Source organism: Gossypium hirsutum, chromosome D05 (assembly GCF_007990345.1).
Source record: "Gossypium hirsutum isolate 1008001.06 chromosome D05, Gossypium_hirsutum_v2.1, whole genome shotgun sequence".
NCBI classification, from domain to species: Eukaryota; Viridiplantae; Streptophyta; class Magnoliopsida; order Malvales; family Malvaceae; genus Gossypium; species Gossypium hirsutum.
Window position 1 is genome coordinate 64,684,554 of NC_053441.1, and position 16,635 is coordinate 64,701,188.

At 33.8% G+C, this 16,635-nt stretch overlaps 3 protein-coding genes and 1 pseudogene across 3 annotated transcripts; all 4 read left to right on the forward strand.

The window, feature by feature from the left end:
• The first annotated feature begins 2,067 nt into the window (after positions 1-2,067).
• Positions 2,068-4,431, forward strand: LOC107941880 (receptor-like protein 6). Its single transcript, XM_041092540.1, has 2 exons — positions 2,068-3,292; positions 3,720-4,431. Exons 1-2 carry the CDS (start codon positions 2,093-2,095, stop codon positions 3,741-3,743), a joined length of 1,224 nt encoding a protein of 407 aa, XP_040948474.1. The 5' UTR covers positions 2,068-2,092; the 3' UTR covers positions 3,744-4,431.
• Positions 3,785-5,097, forward strand: LOC107944383 (receptor-like protein 9DC3). Its single transcript, XM_041092834.1, has 3 exons — positions 3,785-3,824; positions 3,880-4,591; positions 4,677-5,097. The coding sequence occupies exons 1-3, from the start codon at positions 3,785-3,787 to the stop codon at positions 5,095-5,097; spliced, it is 1,173 nt and encodes a 390-aa protein (XP_040948768.1).
• A 3,255-nt stretch (positions 5,098-8,352) lies between these two features.
• LOC107931097 (protein PLANT CADMIUM RESISTANCE 3-like) lies at positions 8,353-9,490 on the forward strand (annotated as a pseudogene).
• Positions 9,491-12,895: 3,405 nt separating this feature from the next.
• On the forward strand, positions 12,896-15,082 carry LOC121217313 (receptor-like protein 7). Its single transcript, XM_041092835.1, has 2 exons — positions 12,896-15,000; positions 15,075-15,082. The coding sequence occupies exons 1-2, from the start codon at positions 12,915-12,917 to the stop codon at positions 15,080-15,082; spliced, it is 2,094 nt and encodes a 697-aa protein (XP_040948769.1). The 5' UTR covers positions 12,896-12,914.
• The last annotated feature ends 1,553 nt before the right edge of the window (positions 15,083-16,635 follow it).

Sequence of the window (16,635 nt, forward strand, 5' to 3'; positions counted from 1 at the left end):
TTAATTTTGGTTTTGAATTTCACCACCTATTTCTCTGACCTGAGGGGATAAAAAATGTTCTTTCATTGATCAAAACTAGTGTTTTCAAAAACAGACTGATTCAACCGGAAATAGGGGTTGAATCATTGACTTGCGAGCAAAAACAAATCAGTTGAACTAAGCTAAAAAAAACTGGTTGAACTAGTTCTCTCTATTTATATATATAAAAATAATAATAGTCTTTTTTTTATTACATGTCAATTTTTATTTGGTTATTTTTTTTTTCATATAAACTGAACGGTTTGACTAATGACGGAGGTACCAAATTATAGTCTAGGTACCAATTTATGGGTTAAGCCTATTTCTAAAATAGACTTTTGACTAATGGCGGTAGTAACTTGGGAAAAAAAAGTAGTTTATGTACCACTTGTGACCAAAAATAAGTTTAGGTACCAACATCGTAAAATGAGTATAATTTAGATACCGATTTATGAGTTAAGCCTAATATATTTGTCGCATCATTTTTTAAAAATAACAGAACTTAATAAATTTAACGATTATTGTTTGATGATGACTAAAATTTTAAAATTTGAAAAGTACATGAACTAAAAATGACCAAATTAAAGTATAAAGATTAAGTCCACAACTTTTGCAAAGTACAAGGACTAATAGCAGAAATTAACCTAAATTTCATATGGGTCAATTACAAAATAATCACTAAGCTATTCCTTTGGTTCTATTCTAGTCATTCAACTATAGAGGTGCTCATGAGCTGGGCCAGGTCAGGCCTAAGGATGATATTAACGTACTTTATACTTGCTCAAGCTTGGCTCGGCCCGAAATATGAGCTTAAAATTTCACCTAAACTCATCCATATTTGCAAAAGACTAACGCAAGCTCATTTTAGGCATGCTTATATAATTTTTAGTTTTTGTTTAAATATTTATATTATATTATTTTAATATTTAATAATTTAAACATTTTTTATTTATTGAAAATTTTTATATAGTCATCTAATTAACATTATTTTAATGTTTACATTATAGTATTATTATATATTTAATATAAGTTTATTTTTTAATCTGTTCTAAATTTTATAATATAAAGTATTATACACTTAAAAATGGGCCGGGCTGGGCTCGAGCTTTGAATGTTCAAGCCTGAACCCAGCCCAAATTTTAAACGGGCCTATTTTTTTTACCCAAACCTAATTTTTGGGCCTAATATTTTTATCCAAACCCTCCCAAATTTTTGGGCCTTGCCAAGTAGCCCAACTCATTAACAAGTTTACTCAACTATTAATTTTTTCGATTTAGTTGTTAACCTTTTCGAAAGTAAATATTTTAGTCACTCTCCTGTTAGTTGTTGCTAAATGAGTGACGGAAAGCTAATGTGGGTTTTTTTATTAGTCTAATAACAAATTTAGCCCTAAATGTTAACAAAACTTGTCATTTTAGTTCAAATTCTAAAAATTTTAATAAATTTAACCCTTAATATTTTCAAAAATTAGCAATTTAGTTCTAATTCTAAAAATTTTAATATATATTTAAAAAAATATTTTTAATCCTATGTCTCACCCTTTGATTTTTTTAGATGAGCTAAAATCAAAACATATCATTATATCTTTTTGTTTTAATGCTAAAAGAGATAAAAAAAATGAAAAGCTAAAATGACTTTTCGTTTGTAAAGTTAAAAAATGCTAAATAAATCATTATGTCTTTTTAGTTTTAATTTTTTACTTGATTAAAAGAGAAATAATTAACGAATAAAAAATAATTATTCCCAAATAAATTTATCAAAATTTATAATAAATGAGATTTTGAATTTATCAAAATATATATAAGTATACACGTTTTTATGAAATATAAGATTTTGCTAAAAGAAAAAGCATACAAAAGTATACACCTTTTTATGAAACACAAGATTTTGCTAAAAGAAAAATATATGGTAAAAGGAAGACTAAGTGGTGGTTAAAAAATACAAAAAATTTTGAAAATCTAATATCCATAACTTTTCAATGTAAAAGAAAAACAGACTGTAACACCAATGTTGTGGTTTTATTTGTTGCCTATAAATGCCATTCCTATCCTTCATCTTCCTCTACCAACATAACATGGCCTCCTATCTCTTTCTCTGCCTATTCCTCTTCTTTCCCCATCTTTATGCTTCTTTTTCTTCTTCAGGATCTCACTCCTGCTCTTCACTAACCCAGTTCAAGAATTCTTTTTCCATCACTCAGACAGAGGGTGCTTCTTTGTCTTGCAATGAGATTGCTGGCCTTAAATCTTATCCCAAGACAAATTCATGGAAGGAGGGTACAGATTGCTGCTCATGGGATGGGGTCACTTGTGACCACCTAAATGCTCATGTTATTGCCCTTGACTTGAGCTGCAGTTGGCTATATGGCAACTTCCCTCCCAATACCACTCTCTTCCTTCTTCCTCACCTTCAAAAACTCAACCTTGCCTACAATGATTTTAATCTTTCCAAAATTCCATCCGAGTTCGGTGGGTTTACAAGCCTATTCTACCTCAACCTTTCTCATACAGGGTTTGCAGGACAAGTCCCATCCCAAGTCTCCCACCTGTCAAAATTGGTTTCACTTGATATCTCCTCTTCGATTTATGACTATGAGAAATTTACAATTGACAAACATGCTCTGGAGGGACTTGTTCACAACCTATCCGAGGTCAGACATCTGTTTTTGGATGGAATGGACATGTCTTCTGTTAATGCTCATGTCTTCATGAATCTATCCTCTTCTCTAAGGTCTCTCAGTCTTGCTTATTGTGATTTGCAAGGAAAATTCCCAAAAAACATTTTTGATTTGCCAAACCTCAATCTCCTCAACTTGGGAAGCAACCCAATCCTCAGTCTTGATCCTTTGAAGTTGAATCGGAGCAGCAATCTTGAACATTTGGATCTGTCGTCCATGTCCTTCTCTACAGAATTCATTGATTCAGTTGATAATCTACAGGCCTTAAAGTACTTAGATCTATCAGGACATTTTTTCTCTCAACGATTGTCTGTCTCAAAAACAAAATCGGGGTACTTGTTTACTGGAGACGCAAATTTTTTTGGAGGATTGCCTGACTCGATGGGGAATCTTGTGTCTTTGAAGTTTTTAGATCTCTCCTATTCCAACTTATCAGGAACGGTTCCAAGATCACTGGGGAATCTCTTGCAACTCACTCATTTAGACTTGTCGGGGAACCAATTTAGTGGACAAATTCCATCGTCAATTCTAAACCTAACGCAGTTGGAATACTTGAAAATATCTGAAAATTCATTAGAAGGTTCCATTCCAGATGAGGTAACCGCTTTTCCTAACTTAATATATTTATATTTAGATAACAATTTACTCAATGGAACACTTCCGTCATGGTTGTATACTGCTCCCCCCTTAAAGAGAATAGATCTCTCTAAAAATCAATTCAGTGGACATATCAAAGAATTCCAATCCAAATCACTAGAATTGATATGGTTAGAGAATAATAAACTCCAAGGTCCTCTTCCATCTTCAATATTCCAACTTCTCAATCTTACCGGACTCAAGTTATCCTCAAATAATCTTAGTGGTGTCATAGAGTTTAGCATGTTCTCAAACCTTCCAAATCTCGAATATCTTGACCTTTCATATAACAGCCTATCCTTAACATCTAATACTACTTCTACTGTTAATCTTACAAGCTTATTTTTGTCATCTTGCAATCTTAGTGAATTCCCCCAATTTTTGAAAGGGCTTAAAAGTTTGGAAAGCTTAGACCTCTCTTGCAACAAAATTGAAGGCAAGATTCCACAGTGGATGCAAGAGGTGGGGAATGGCTCTTTGACTTACTTAAAATGTATCTCACAACTCTTTGACAGAAGTTGAGCACTTTCCATGGAATAATATTGCAGTTCTTGACTTAAGCTCCAATTTGATCCGTGGAAATCTTCCGATTCCAGCTTCGACCATAAGAGTCTTTTTGATCTCAAATAATAGTTTCAATGGAGAGGTCTCTTCTTTAATATGCAATGCCACTTATCTTCAAATTCTTGATTTGTCCCACAATTACTTGAGTGGATCAATTCCGCAATGTTTTGGAAATTTGAGCTACTGGCTTGAATTCTTGAATCTGAAGAAGAACAAGTTTTATGGGACGATTCCTCCAGCATTCGCAAAGGGATGCCAATTGAGTAATTTCAACTTAAATGGAAATCTGTTAGAAGGGCCTTTGACACCATCCATCCTTAATTGTAGAGGTCTGGAAGTGCTAGATCTTGGTAACAACAAGATCAATGATACATTTCCTCATTGGTTGGGCAGTCTTCCATTTTTGCAAGTTCTTGTATTGAAGGCTATCATAAATCTAGAGAAGATTGGGAGTACAATGTCGTACATGGGGGTGAATTGTCCTGGAAGTGGCTTCTATACCTATTCCATTGGAATTGTTATGAAAGGACAAGATATGGACTTAAACAATCAGTTTGAAGGGGGTATTCCAGAGGTTTTTGGGAAGCTTAACTTACTGAAAGGGCTCAACCTTTCTCATAATAACCTTAATGGTGGTATCCCCACCTCAATAGGGAATTTGACAAGTCTTGAATGGTTGGACCTATCTTCAAACAGGTTGTCTGGGACGATTCCAAATAGATTGGCAGATCTGCCATTTCTTTCGTCCTTCAATGTTTCTGAAAATAAACTCCATGGTCAGATTCCTCAAGGCAAACAGTTCAACACATTTGGAAATGATTCATATGAAGGAAACAAGGGAAAATAAACTCCATGGTCAGATTCCTCAAGGCAAACAGTTCAACACATTTGGAAATGATTCATATGAAGGAAACAAGGGATTATGTGGATTTCCGGTCTCGAAAGGTTGCAACATCATTGAGCCACCACCTCTAAATGTGCTTGAAAAAGATGGCTCAAAATCAAACATTACTTTTGGTTGGAAAGTGGTGTTGATAGGTTATGGATGCGGAGTGGTGTTCGGAATGTCCGTGGGATATGTTGTTTTCCAAACTGGTAAGCCGAAATGGTTGGTGAATTTGTTGAAATCCAACATGAGAAGAAGCGAAGAAGAAAGTCAAAGGATGGCAGTCGCAGAAATGGACGAAGAAGGATCTAGTTAGTGGAAATGATGTTCAAGTGTTGATGTTGTATCTTCATAATTTCTTGTTTTGAAGTCTTTCAATTTTTTTCCTATGGTGAAAGGTTGCATTGGCATGCATCTGTCTTTGTTATTGTGACAATTCATCTATATTTCATTGCATTACATAGTATTTGTAAGGGTTTGTTTTAAATGTAACATTTTGTATGGTTCAACTATTTATGTCTTCTTTCATGACTTTCATTTTTGAGTCTCAATAATCTCTGCATTCAAGATTTTGTCAGCTTATTAATTGGTAAAAATTATATGAATAAACTTTTATAAATATAAATATGAATAAACTTTTATAAATATAAAGTGTAATTTATGAGTCGAGTTATTCAATAAGAAAAAAAACCCTCATTTCAATGTTCAATATATATGAAATTCTACAAAATTAATTTCTTCTAATATTTTTACTTTTTGTGATTAAGTTTAAAATACTTTTCAATTACTAAATCTTAGTCCGAGCCAACCTATTGGCTCGACTAACTATTTAGAAAATATAATATGTTTATATTAAAAATTTTATATTTAAATAAAAATTCAAGACGAGTTGTCTAGAATTTGTGAAAATGCTGTCCACGACCTAGCACATATTGGACAATCCTATTGAACTAGGTAGGTAGTGTGAGCTTGCCTTGAAAGTGCTAATAAATCCAATTGAGTCAAGACTTAAGACTTCTTATTCAACTTTAGACCCAAATTGGGTAATCATATTAGACGGATAGTTTGATACTTAAATATATCTAATCACAATATATATAATTAAATGAGCAAACATAAAACCTTGGTTCTAAAACTCCATGCTTCCTCTTTTGTTAACTTTATGTTTAACTCTTCGGCCAACTTTTTCAAATGTTGTAAGGTTCCCACTGTCAGTATTATACCATTTTGATCTCCACTATTACATTATAATCATATTAAAAAAATAAAAAATAGAAAAAAATCAGTCAAATGGCATGATAATTTCTTTTCAAAATTGTTCACTTTGATTCTTCATACATATTTAACTTATTTCAAGAAAGTATTGGAAAAAATTATGGCATACAAATATAATACTAACCTGAATATTGTAATGGGAATGGCTTGTTGAAGAAGGTTTTTAAGTGCAGGGAGCATGTCAAGGTCCTTATCAGCTTCGTTGTATTTAAAATTAGTTCTAAAAAAATAAGAGTGAAATATAATGAAAATTTTAAGGCTAGCAATTTTTACACGACATTCACCTCAATAAACAAGTAATTTATTTTATTTTCTTAAGAAATAGGTGACAATATAGAAAGAGAAAAATTGACCGCGAGTCTTAAAACTTGAATTTAAAATAATTTCTAAAAAGTATTTATATGAATATATTGGAAAAAAAGTTCATCTTGTCTCAAATTTTAGGGGAAAACTTACGTGAAATAACCCTTCCATCTATATGACAAGTTGGTTCGAATCCCATGGAAAGCTTTTTGAACTTCTGAAAGAATAAAGTAAAATTGCACTCTTAATGGAAGACACATGTCTACTTCTGTGCTAACTATAAGAACCAATACTAAAAAATAAAGTTTTACGCTTTTGATATAACCAATAAAAGAAAAATAACACAAAATCAATTTTACTCAATTGATCAGTTAATTCAATTCTATAGGAACTTATGTTATATGTAGTTTCGAGTTGAAGTAAAATAAGAGGAATGTAAAGAACTAAATGAAAACATGTTTTCCCAAGTCCAAATCTAGCTCATTTTCAGCATTAGGAGGGCGAAAGACAACAAATAGCTTTTGTCAGGAGTAATTATGAGCATTGGTCTTGAAAGTAGCCAAACCGGCCTCGAACTCAAGGTTTTTGCATTTTGCGCTTCAAGTGGTTGCAGCATCAATGAGACACGACCTCCAAATGTGCTGGAAAAGGATGGCTCAAAAGCAAACATTGCTTTTGGTTGGAAAGTGGTGTTGGTAGGTTATGGATGCCGGGTAGTGTTTGGAATGGCCATGGGATGTGTTGTTTTCCAAACTGGTAAGGCAAAAAGGTTCGTGAATTTGGTTGAAGACCAACATGAGAAGAGGCGAAGAAGAAAGCCAAAATATAGCAATCGCATCAGTGGATGAAGAAGGATCTGGTTGGTGCAAATGAAGTTAAAGCATTTGTGCTGTGTCTTCATAATTTCTTGTTTAGTAGTCTATCAGAAAGTTTTTCCTATGGTGAAAAGTGAAGTTTTTCCTATGGTGAAAAGTTGCATTGGTATGTGTCTGTTTTAATGATTGTACCAATTCCTCTGTATTTCATTGCATTTCGTACTATTTGTAAGGGTTTAGTTCGAGTGTAACATCTTGTATGGTGCAACTATGTATGTCTTCTTTCTTGAATTTCAATTTTTAGTAAACATTATACTGCTCAACATAAAAAAAATACATGTAGAATTACAAAAGTTCAATTATTCAAGTTCGAGTTGCATTTATAAACACGTGACGATGAGAATTCATGATGTGTTATAAGCAAGAAGACTTTGTAATTTCATGAATGTTAATTATTTTACTTCTTTGGTAAAAAAAAGTAATCAATCTTATGAATGAAAAATATAGGGTAAAGAGGAAGTAGTTGTTAACCTTTTCGATTTAGTTGTTAACCTTTTCGAAAGTAAATATTTTAGTCACTCTCTTGTTAGTTGTTGTTAAATGAGTGACCAAAAGCTGATGTGGGCTTTTTTTATTAGTCTAATAACAAATTTAGGCCTCCAATGTTTACACATTCTATCAATTTGATCCTAGATATAAAAAAAATCAACAAATTTAGCCCTGAATGTTAACAAAACTTGTGATTTTAGTTCAAATTCTAAAAAATTTAATAAATTTAACCCTTAATATTTTCAAAAATTAGCAATTTAGTTCTAATTCTAAAAATTTTAATATATATATATTTTAAAAAATATTTTTAATCCTCTGTCTCACCCTTTGATTTTTTAGATGAGCAAAAATCAAAATATATCATTATGTCTTTTTGTTTTAAAGCTAAAAGAGATAAAAAAATGAAAAGCTAAAATGACTTTTCGTTTGTAAAGTTAAAAAATGCTAAATAAATCATTATGTCTTTTTAATTTTAATTTTTTACTTGATTAAAAGAGAAATAATTAACGAAAGAAAAATAATTATTCCCAAATAAATTTATCAGGTTTTAGATTTAAATTATGAGGCTATATATATATATAAGTATACACATTTTTATGAAATACAAGATTTTGCTAAAAGAAAAAGCATCCAATTTTAAGAATGAAAAATATAAATCCTTTCATTTTGAATTGCAACTTTATCCTGCCTAAATTCCTCAACCATGAACCACCCATCAGGGCAGCCTCAAAATGAACTTCCTTGGTCCGCCGGATTCTGCGATTGTTGCTCTGACCTGAAAACTTGTAACCCTTTCTTCTTTCTTCAAAATCAGTTGTGTCATTTTAAATATATGAATTAGTTTATCAATTAAATATATGGACATTTCAGGTTGCATTTCATACTGTTGCCCATGCATCACCTTTGGCCAGATTGCTGAGATTGTTGATAAAGGGTCGACTTGTAAGTTATTAATTTCTAAATTGAAATCTTATCATCTTAGGTTTGCAGACATATATATATTTAAAGAGATATTATGTAATTAATAATAATGTTGAAAAACACTGTTGGATGGTGCAGCATGTGGGGCAAGTGGGGCAGTATACACATTAATAATGTTCATCACCGGGTGTGGGTGCTTATATTCTTGCTGCTACCGATCCAAACTGAGAAAGCAGTATAACTTGAAAGGAGGCCATTGTGGCGATTGCATGCGTCATTTCTGCTGCGAGCCTTGTGCTTTGACACAAGAGTATCGTGAGCTCCAGAACCGTGGATTCGACATGTCTATCGGTATGTCTACATACCAATATTATACCCCTTTTAATTATTCTTAATATAACTTCAAGTATATTAATTGAGTAGCTGTAAACAAATATCTCCGAATAAATATGTTAGTAATGATGAGATAAATTATTGTTTGAGGTCATTAATTTTGTGGGGGTATATTTATATATGCAGGTTGGCATGCAAATGTGGGAAGAACCCAGGGCTGGCAATGGCTCCAGCGGTAGAAAAAGGCATGAGCAAATAGATGATGATGATGATCGCTGCATTAATATCGTCTTTATATGTAACACTTAATTCCTTTGCTTTCCATAATTGGTGCCAATTGGATTTCAAGTTATGTATGTTTGTGATTGTCAAAATGTGACTCTGTTAAATAGTAAATAGCATTTTTTAAAAGGGTTCATATATATCGTGATACCTAAAGTTGGCAACTTCTACTTTGTATCAAAATCGGTACATAAACTTGAAAATTGTAAGTCAACTTGGTATTTTTATAAGTATGATGATGTTGGTGTAGTGTGAGGAAGAAGACTTGAATGGGTTTGATTATTTTTAATAATACAGGAATTTACGTATTATAAGTAAATAGACACTCACATTCTTTACGTATTATAAGGAAGAAGACTAAGTCAATCTACTTTGTAATCTCATCAATCTTAATTTTCTCAATTGTTCAGGGAGTTCAAATGAAATACAAAATTTTGGTAAAAAAATGTATCCAATTTTGTGAATGAAAAATATATGGTAAAAAAGATTTGGTATCAATACTTCGGCGCGGGTATCAATACTCGATACATTGCTTTTGGTTGGAAAGTAGTGTTTGGAATGGCCATGGGATGTGTTGTTTTCCAAACCGGTAAGGCGAAAAGGTTTGTGAATTTGGTTGAAGACCAACATGAGAAGAGGCGAAGAAGAAAACCAAAATATAGCAATCGCATCAATGGATGAAGAAGGATCTAGTTGGTGCAAATGAAGTTAAAGCCTTTCTGCTGTGTCTTCATAATTTCTTGTTTAGTAGTCTGTCAGAAAGTTTTTCCTATGGTGAAAAGTTGCATTGGTATGTGTCTGTCTTTATGATTGTACCAATTCCTCTGTATTTCATTGCATTTTGTACTATTTGTAAGGGTTTAGTTCGAGTGTAACATCTTGTATGGTGCAACTATGTATGTCTTCTTTCTTGAATTTCAATTTTTAGTAAACATTATACTGCTCACCATAAAAAAAGATACATGAAGAATTACAAAATATTCAATTATTCAAGTTCGAGTTGCATTTATAAACACGTGATGATGATGAGAATTCATGAACATAAGGTATGGTTTGAGCCCTTTTGCCATATGCATTTATGTTGCAGGCGTTCAAACATGGAATAATTCAACCTGCCTTTGTGTATTCTTAATTTTGTGCCAAACCTATATATCTATCGACAAATTTAAGAAAAATATTTACAATAGCATTGCAGAGTAACATATTTAAGATTGGATTACACAGTCAAAAGATTGCAGCAACGATGAGATTAATCCAATTACAGGAATTGATATCCTAAATGGCTTTTAGGTACGTAGCTTCATTGACGGTACAAACGAGTTAAAAATTCCAGCATTCATGTCTTTGTTTTCCCTCAAGTAAACGTAGTCAATACTGCAAATGGTGTGGAAGTATTGTACATTGTGGCCCAAATGTCCAAAATTTCCACATTGCTTGTAAGTTAAGTTTGGATGAGAGAGATAGGAGGAAGCAACAGCAAGTGTGAAGTCAATAGACAATTGATAGTCTTAGTGTTTGTCTTTTTTTGTCGAGTTAAAGTGTAGTCAATAGACAATTGATAGTCTTAGCCCTTTTTGTGGAGTTAAATTTATAGTCAATAGACAATTCGAGTGGAACATCTTGTATGGTGCAACTATGTATGTCTTCTTTCTTGAATTTCAATTTTAGTAAACATTATACTGCTCACCATAAAAAAAATACATGTAGAATTACAAAAGATTCAATTATTCAAGCTGTTTGAGTTGCATTTATAAACACGTGACGATGAGAATTCATGAACATAAGGTATGGTTTGAGCCCTTTTGCCATATGCATTTATGTTGCAGATGTTCAAACATGGAATAATTCAACCTGCCATAAGCAAGTGTGAAGTCAATAGACAATTGATAGTCTTAGTCTTTGTCTTTTTTTGTCTGAGTTAAAGTGTAGTCAATAGACAATTGATAGTCTTAGCCCTTTTTGTGGAGTTAAATTTATAGTCAATAGACAATTGGGACCAAACTTGACCTGTTATAAGGAAGAAGACTTTGTAATCTCACCAATGTTAATTATTTTACTTCTTTGGTAAAAAAAAGTAATTAATTTTATGAATGAAAAATATACGGTAAAGAGGAAGTAGTTGTTGATCACTAATAGCATGATGATTGTGGAAATACAAAAAATCCCATATATGTGTTGAATTCTGCATAATGTAAATGTCCCGCATTGCATGTGAATTCTGCAATAGACCAAACTTTATGTGTTATAGTCCTTTAAACTGAGTTAATGAAAAGTAACCATTCTTATCAAAATTAGTTATACTCTTAATTTATAACAAAGAAAGGAGTAATTTGAGTTTAACTCAAAGGTTAATATGTCATCAATGGGCGATGGCGTGGTGCTACCATGTCAGCCATTATTTTCTTCTTTGAGTTAAGGTGATTTCACCAATTTAAGTTTACTTTTTTACTTCAATTTAGGTTTATGCTTATTACCTTCGAAGATTCTAAGTGGGTGCCACAACCAAAGGGTGAGTAAAAAGGGTTAAAAATAATTTTTTTAAAAATATTTTTATTTTTATTAAAAATTTAGAATTAGAATTAGATAAATTTTGTAAATGTTAAGGGCTAACTTTATTAATTTTTTTTCATAATTCGAACTAAAATGACAAATTTTGTAAAAAGCGCTAAATTAGTTGAATTTTTTATATTTAGGATCAAATTGATAGAATGTGTAAATATTAAAGGTTAAAATTGTTATTAGATCAATAAAAAACCCATATCAGCTTTCCGTCACTCATCTATCTACAACTAAAGGGAGAGCGATTAAAAAATTAGAATGTTTGGATCATTTTTCTAATTCAAGTCATAGTGTAGGAGGCAATTAAATGCATGCGCCACTCACGGTGGACGGTTTTGACAGCTGATGACGTTGACAGTGCTCTTAATCTGAGAAACGTGGAGGTACATTTTCAAGTTTCAAAAATTTTCTGTTTATTGTATTTTTTTATTATTCTTTTTCCTTTTTAGTTGAAAATAGTGCTAATTAATGTTATTTGTTTGACTAATGTGATAATTTCTACTTCATGTGTATTAATCCATAAATTTTAACAAGAGTGGAATTTTGAGAACTTAGTTTTGGAAGTTTGAATCTTAAGTTTAACCTGCTGCTTTAGATTTTGCATTTTGGTTAACTGGCTTGTGTTATGTGTTTCTCTGGCATCAGCCGATATGTGGATTTGCCCCTCGTGATGCACTACGATTCAAGAAAGCTGCTGGGCATAAGGATTTGTTCTACATTGATGACAAAGATGTGGAGTTTAAAGAAGTAAGAACTTATCAACAATATTCGAGATTCTGTTATATGTTGCCTTATGTATGTAGGTTCTTGAGTCACCTTTGCCAAGAGCACCACGTGAATTTATATAAGTATACACATTTTTATGAAATACAAGATCTTGCTAAAAGAAAAAGCATATAAAAGTATAAACGTTTTTATGAAATACAAGATTTTACTAAAAGAAAAAGCATCCAATTTTAAGAATGAAAAATATATGGTAAAAGCATCCATAACTTTTCAATGTAAAAGACAAAAAAGACTGTAACACCAATGTTGTGGTATTATTTGTTGCCTATACATACCATTCCTATCCTTCTTCTTCCTCTACAAACATAACATGGCCCCCTATCTCTTTCTCTGCCTATTCCTCTTCTTTCCCCATCTTTATGCTTCTTTTTCTTCTTCAGGATCTCACTCCTGCTCTTCACTAATCCAATTTAAGGACTCTTTTTCCATCACAGAGGATGCTTCCTGGTATTGCGATGAGTTTGCTGGCCTTAAATCTCATCCCAAGACTAATTCATGGAAGGAGGGTACAGATTGCTGCTCATGGGATGGGGTCACTTGTGACCACCTAAATGCTCATGTTATTGCCCTTGACTTGAGCTGCAGTTGGCTATATGGCACCTTCCCTTCCAATACCACTCTCTTCCTTCTTCCTCACCTTCAAAAACTCAACCTTGCCTTCAATGATTTTAATCTTTCCAAAATTCCATCCGAGTTCGGTGGGTTTACAAGCCTATTCTACCTCAACCTTTCATGTACAGGGTTTGCAGGAGAAGTCCCATCCCAAGTCTCCCACCTGTCAAAATTGGTTTCACTTGATCTCTCCTCTAAGTTTGGTGAACAAACAATTGACAAACATGCTCTGGAGGGACTTGTTCACAACCTAACCGAGGTCAGACATCTGTTTTTGCATGGAATGGACATGTCTTCTGTTAATGCTCATGTCTTCATGAATCTATCCTCTTCTCTAAGGTCTCTCAGTCTTGCTTATTGTGATTTGCAAGGAAAATTCCCAAAAAACATTTTTGATTTGCCAAACCTCAATCTCCTCAACTTGGGAGGCAACCAAAACCTCAATCTTGATCCTTTGAAGTTCAATCGGAGCAGCAATCTTGAACATTTGGATCTGTCGTGGATGTTCTCCTCTACAGAAATTGATTCAGTTGATAATCTACAGGCCTTAAAGTACTTAGCTCTATCAGGAAATTCTTTCTTTCAACGATTGTCTGTCTCAATCACAAAATTATCTTATTTGGAGTACTTGATACTTGAAGGCGCAAATTTTTTTGGAGGATTGCCTGACTCGATGGGGAATCTCGTGTCCTTGAAGTTTTTAGACTTGAGATCAAACAAATTGAGTGGACAAATTCCATTGTCAATTCTAAACCTAACGCAGTTGGAATACTTGGATATATCTGAAAATTCATTAGAAGGTTCCATTCCAGATGAGGTAACCGCTTTTCCTAATCTAAAACATTTAGACTTATCTGACAATTTACTCAATGGAACACTTCCGTCATGGTTGTGTACTGTTCCCTCCTTAAAGATAATATATCTCTTTCAAAATCAATTCAGTGGGCATATCAAAGAATTCCAATCCAAATCACTAGAATTGATAGTGTTACAGAATAATAAACTCCAAGGTCCTCTTCCATCTTCAATATTCCAACTTCTCAATCTTACCGAACTCTGGTTATCCTCAAATTATCTTAGTGGTGTCATAGAGTTTAGCATGTTCTCAAACCTTCCAAATCTCAAATATCTTGACCTTTCATATAACAGCCTATCCTTAACATCTAATACTACTTCTACTGTTAATCATATATTGCCTAATCTTACAGACGTACTTTTGTCATCTTGCAATCTTAGTGAATTCCCCCAATTTTTGAAAGGGCTTAAAAGTTTGGAAAGGTTAGACCTCTCTTGCAACAAAATTGAAGGCAAGATTCCACAGTGGATGCAAGAGGTGGGGAATGTCTCTTTGACTTACTTCAACGTATCTCACAACTCTTTGACAGAAGTTGAGCACTTTCCATGGAAGAATATTGCATTTCTTGACTTAAGCTCCAATTTAGTCAGTGGAAATCTTCCGATTCCAGCTTCGACGATCAGAGTCTTTCTGATCTCAAATAATAGTTTCAATGGAGAGGTCTCTTCTTTAATATGCAATGCCAGTTCTCTTCAAATTCTTGATTTGTCCTACAATAACTTGAGTGGAACAATTCCGCAATGTTTCGGAAATTTGAGCGACAGCCTTGAATTCTTGAATCTGAAGAAGAACAAGTTTTATGGGACGATTCCTCCAACATTTGCAGAGGGATGCCAGTTGACTAATTTCAACTTAAATGGAAATCTGTTAGAAGGGCCTTTGACACCATCCATCCTTAATTGTAGAGGTCTGGAAGTGCTAGATCTTGGTAACAACAAGATCAATGATACATTTCCTCATTGGTTGGGAAATCTTCCATATTTGCAAGTTCTTGTATTGAAGTCTGTTAAGAAATGGCTTAAAATTGGTAGTGGATTGTTGTTGTTGGTAGTGGGTTGTTGGTGGTAGTGGATTAGTGGATGGTTGTTGGTGTCCATTTTCAACCACAAATCTTTGCCAAAGTTTTGGACAATTATGTCCTTGAACTCTCTTATAAATAGAGAGGTTCATTAGCCATATTGATCATCCCAAACAAAGAGAGAGCAAAGCTTGTTCTTTGAAAGCTAGGATTTTAGCTTTCGGGTTTTCTATAGGGGTTGAGAGTTGTGAGGTTCTCGGGTTGTGTCTTGAGTGTAAAACACTTGTAATCTTCATCTTGTTATAGTGAAATTTCTTTTCGCCTCTGCCCGTGGACGTAGGCATTAAAGCCGAACCACGTAAATCCTTGTGTTCACTTTATTTTTCGTTCCGGTCAATTTACTTGTAGTCATATCGGAGTTCTCGAATCGATCCCTTTCGCAACAAATTGGTATCAGAGCGTAGTTGAAGGAGTGATAATATTTTCTGAAATGCCCTGTGACTGCAGCTTTGTCTGATCTTTCACATCAGGAAGAAAATATTATCATTCATTCAAAGGTTCCAAATTATGGCTACAAGTGTTTCATCGACTAAGTATGATGTCGAGAAATTTACCGGGAAAAATAGTTTCAGTTTATGGCGCATCAAGATGCGGGCAGTGCTGGTTCAACAAGGATTGCTAAAAGCATTGTCTGGTAAAGATAAATTACCAAGCACGCTTTCGGAAGAGCAAAAGGATGACATGCTAGAAAGAGCACATAGTGCTATTCTGCTATGTCTAGGAGATGAAGTGCTACGAGAAGTAGCGGATGAGAAAACCGCGTCCGGTTTGTGGCTCCGGTTAGAGAGCAAGTACATGACGAAGTCATTGACGAACCGGCTCTACCTCAAGCAAAGACTCTATGCCCTGAAGATGGAGGAAGGTACACCTGTTTCCCAGCACCTGGATAAATTCAATTCCATTATCATGGATTTGAATAATATCGATAACAAAATCGATGATGAGGACCAAGCAATAATTGTTTTGTGTTCTTTGCCTCCCTCGTATGAGAATTTTGTTGATACAATGATGTACGGTCGTGATGACCTGACTCTAGAGGAGGTGAAAAATGCCTTAAGTTCCAGTGAGTTGAGGAAGAAAATCACTGGTAAGGTGGTCGAAAACAATGAAGGCGAAGGCTTGGTTGCTCGAGGAAGATCCAAGGCAAAGGGTGGAAGTTCAAGTAAAAGCCATCCTAGATCGCAGTCCAAGAAGAGAATACAGTGCTACTACTGTAAGAAGTACGGGCACATGAAGGTAGATTGTCCGAAAAGGAAGGAGAAATCAGAATCACAGGAGCAACAAAATGATCGTGCGAATGTAGCTGATGCAGATTCTTCAAGTGATGCCGAGATCGTTCTTGCAGTATCCGACTCTTACGCTGGTGGGAGATGGATTCTTGATACGGGAGCTGTTAAGAAATGGCTTAAAATTGGTAGTGGATTGTTGTTGTTGGTAGTGGGTTGTTGGTGGTAGTGGATTAGTGGATGGTTGTTGGTGTCCATT

Excerpts from the sequence above, each read along its gene's own strand:
- LOC121217313 (XM_041092835.1), top strand. The coding sequence starts at position 12,915 with ATGGCCCCCTATCTCTTTCTCTGCCTATTCCTCTTCTTTCCCCATCTT.
- LOC107941880 (XM_041092540.1), top strand. The coding sequence starts at position 2,093 with ATGGCCTCCTATCTCTTTCTCTGCCTATTCCTCTTCTTTCCCCATCTT. Across the intron at positions 3,293-3,719 it reads AAGGTTCCATTCCAGATGAG|GGCTTAAAAGTTTGGAAAGC; the intron begins GTAACCGCTTTT and ends AATTTTTGAAAG.
- LOC107944383 (XM_041092834.1), top strand. The coding sequence starts at position 3,785 with ATGCAAGAGGTGGGGAATGGCTCTTTGACTTACTTAAAAT. Across the intron at positions 3,825-3,879 it reads CTCTTTGACTTACTTAAAAT|TTCTTGACTTAAGCTCCAAT; the intron begins GTATCTCACAAC and ends ATAATATTGCAG. Across the intron at positions 4,592-4,676 it reads TTGGACCTATCTTCAAACAG|ATTCCTCAAGGCAAACAGTT; the intron begins GTTGTCTGGGAC and ends CTCCATGGTCAG.